At 44.3% G+C, this 863-nt stretch overlaps 1 protein-coding gene across 1 annotated transcript in view; it reads left to right on the top strand.

Annotated features, from left to right (window-relative positions):
- The window catches only part of loxl2b (lysyl oxidase-like 2b), a 44,966-nt gene that overhangs the window by 25,679 nt on the left and 18,424 nt on the right, over nucleotides 1-863 (top strand). The window contains 1 exon segment of the mRNA XM_035658364.1: nucleotides 447-630. Within this exon segment, the coding sequence (XP_035514257.1) occupies nucleotides 447-630 (184 nt within the window).

Genomic DNA, 863 nt, shown 5'->3' with positions numbered 1-863 from the left:
TTGTTCCAAGCAGACTAATTGTATGTATGTCTTATTCTGAAGGGGGTCTTTAAAAGGTTTAATGTTAATGAAACTATGTGGAGGATGTACTGTAAAAAGCTGGAGTAAGGAGTTGTCACAAGACCCCACACATTACGACGTCTGGGCTTTACTTTGTGGATACAAATAGCAGTTAGGCAGCTTAAACTGTGCTAATATGTTTACTTCATTCTCCCAGTTTGTCCAAACAGTTAATGGGAGAACCGCATTAAAAGCATGTTCTATAAACATAAAGCCACCCAGTCTGCTGCCTCAGCTTTCTCATCAGGGAGAAGGAAAAGTTTGGTTCCAAACTTTCAGCTGAGCCCATTATTTGTGAAAGAACCAGAATAACCTAAATATGCGGTTTGAGAATTTGAACATTTTACAGCAATGTCTTTTACAGTGTCTCTGTTTTTCCCCTTCAGCAACCATTGGTTCGTCTTCGTGGTGGGGCCATCGTAGGCGAGGGCAGAGTGGAGGTGTTGAAAAACGGGGAGTGGGGCACCATATGTGATGACAACTGGAGCCTGCTGTCTGCCACCGTGGTGTGTCGAGAGCTAGGCTTCGGCACGGCCAAAGAAGCCCTGTCTGGAGGTCGCCTGGGGCAAGGTATATGGCTTTACATTTTTACTGTTACTTATGCAGTGCCACTCCGAGCAGGGATGACTCAGAGGAACAGGTTAAGGGTTTAAAGGGCTTTTTGATTTAATTCAAGTGCTGCTCTTCCTCTCCTCCAACACCTTCTTCCTCTGTTGTAATCAGCTGTGTAGTGCAACCAACGGGAAAAGCATAAAGAAATGGGACTGTGAGCAGCATACCAGTGTAGAAAAACCTAAAAAAAA

Source organism: Morone saxatilis, unplaced genomic scaffold, assembly GCF_004916995.1.
Source record: "Morone saxatilis isolate NCDOM2014 unplaced genomic scaffold, NCSU_SB_2.0 Contig16, whole genome shotgun sequence".
NCBI classification, from domain to species: domain Eukaryota; kingdom Metazoa; phylum Chordata; class Actinopteri; family Moronidae; genus Morone; species Morone saxatilis.
This window is presented reverse-complemented; position numbering and strand designations above follow the sequence as displayed.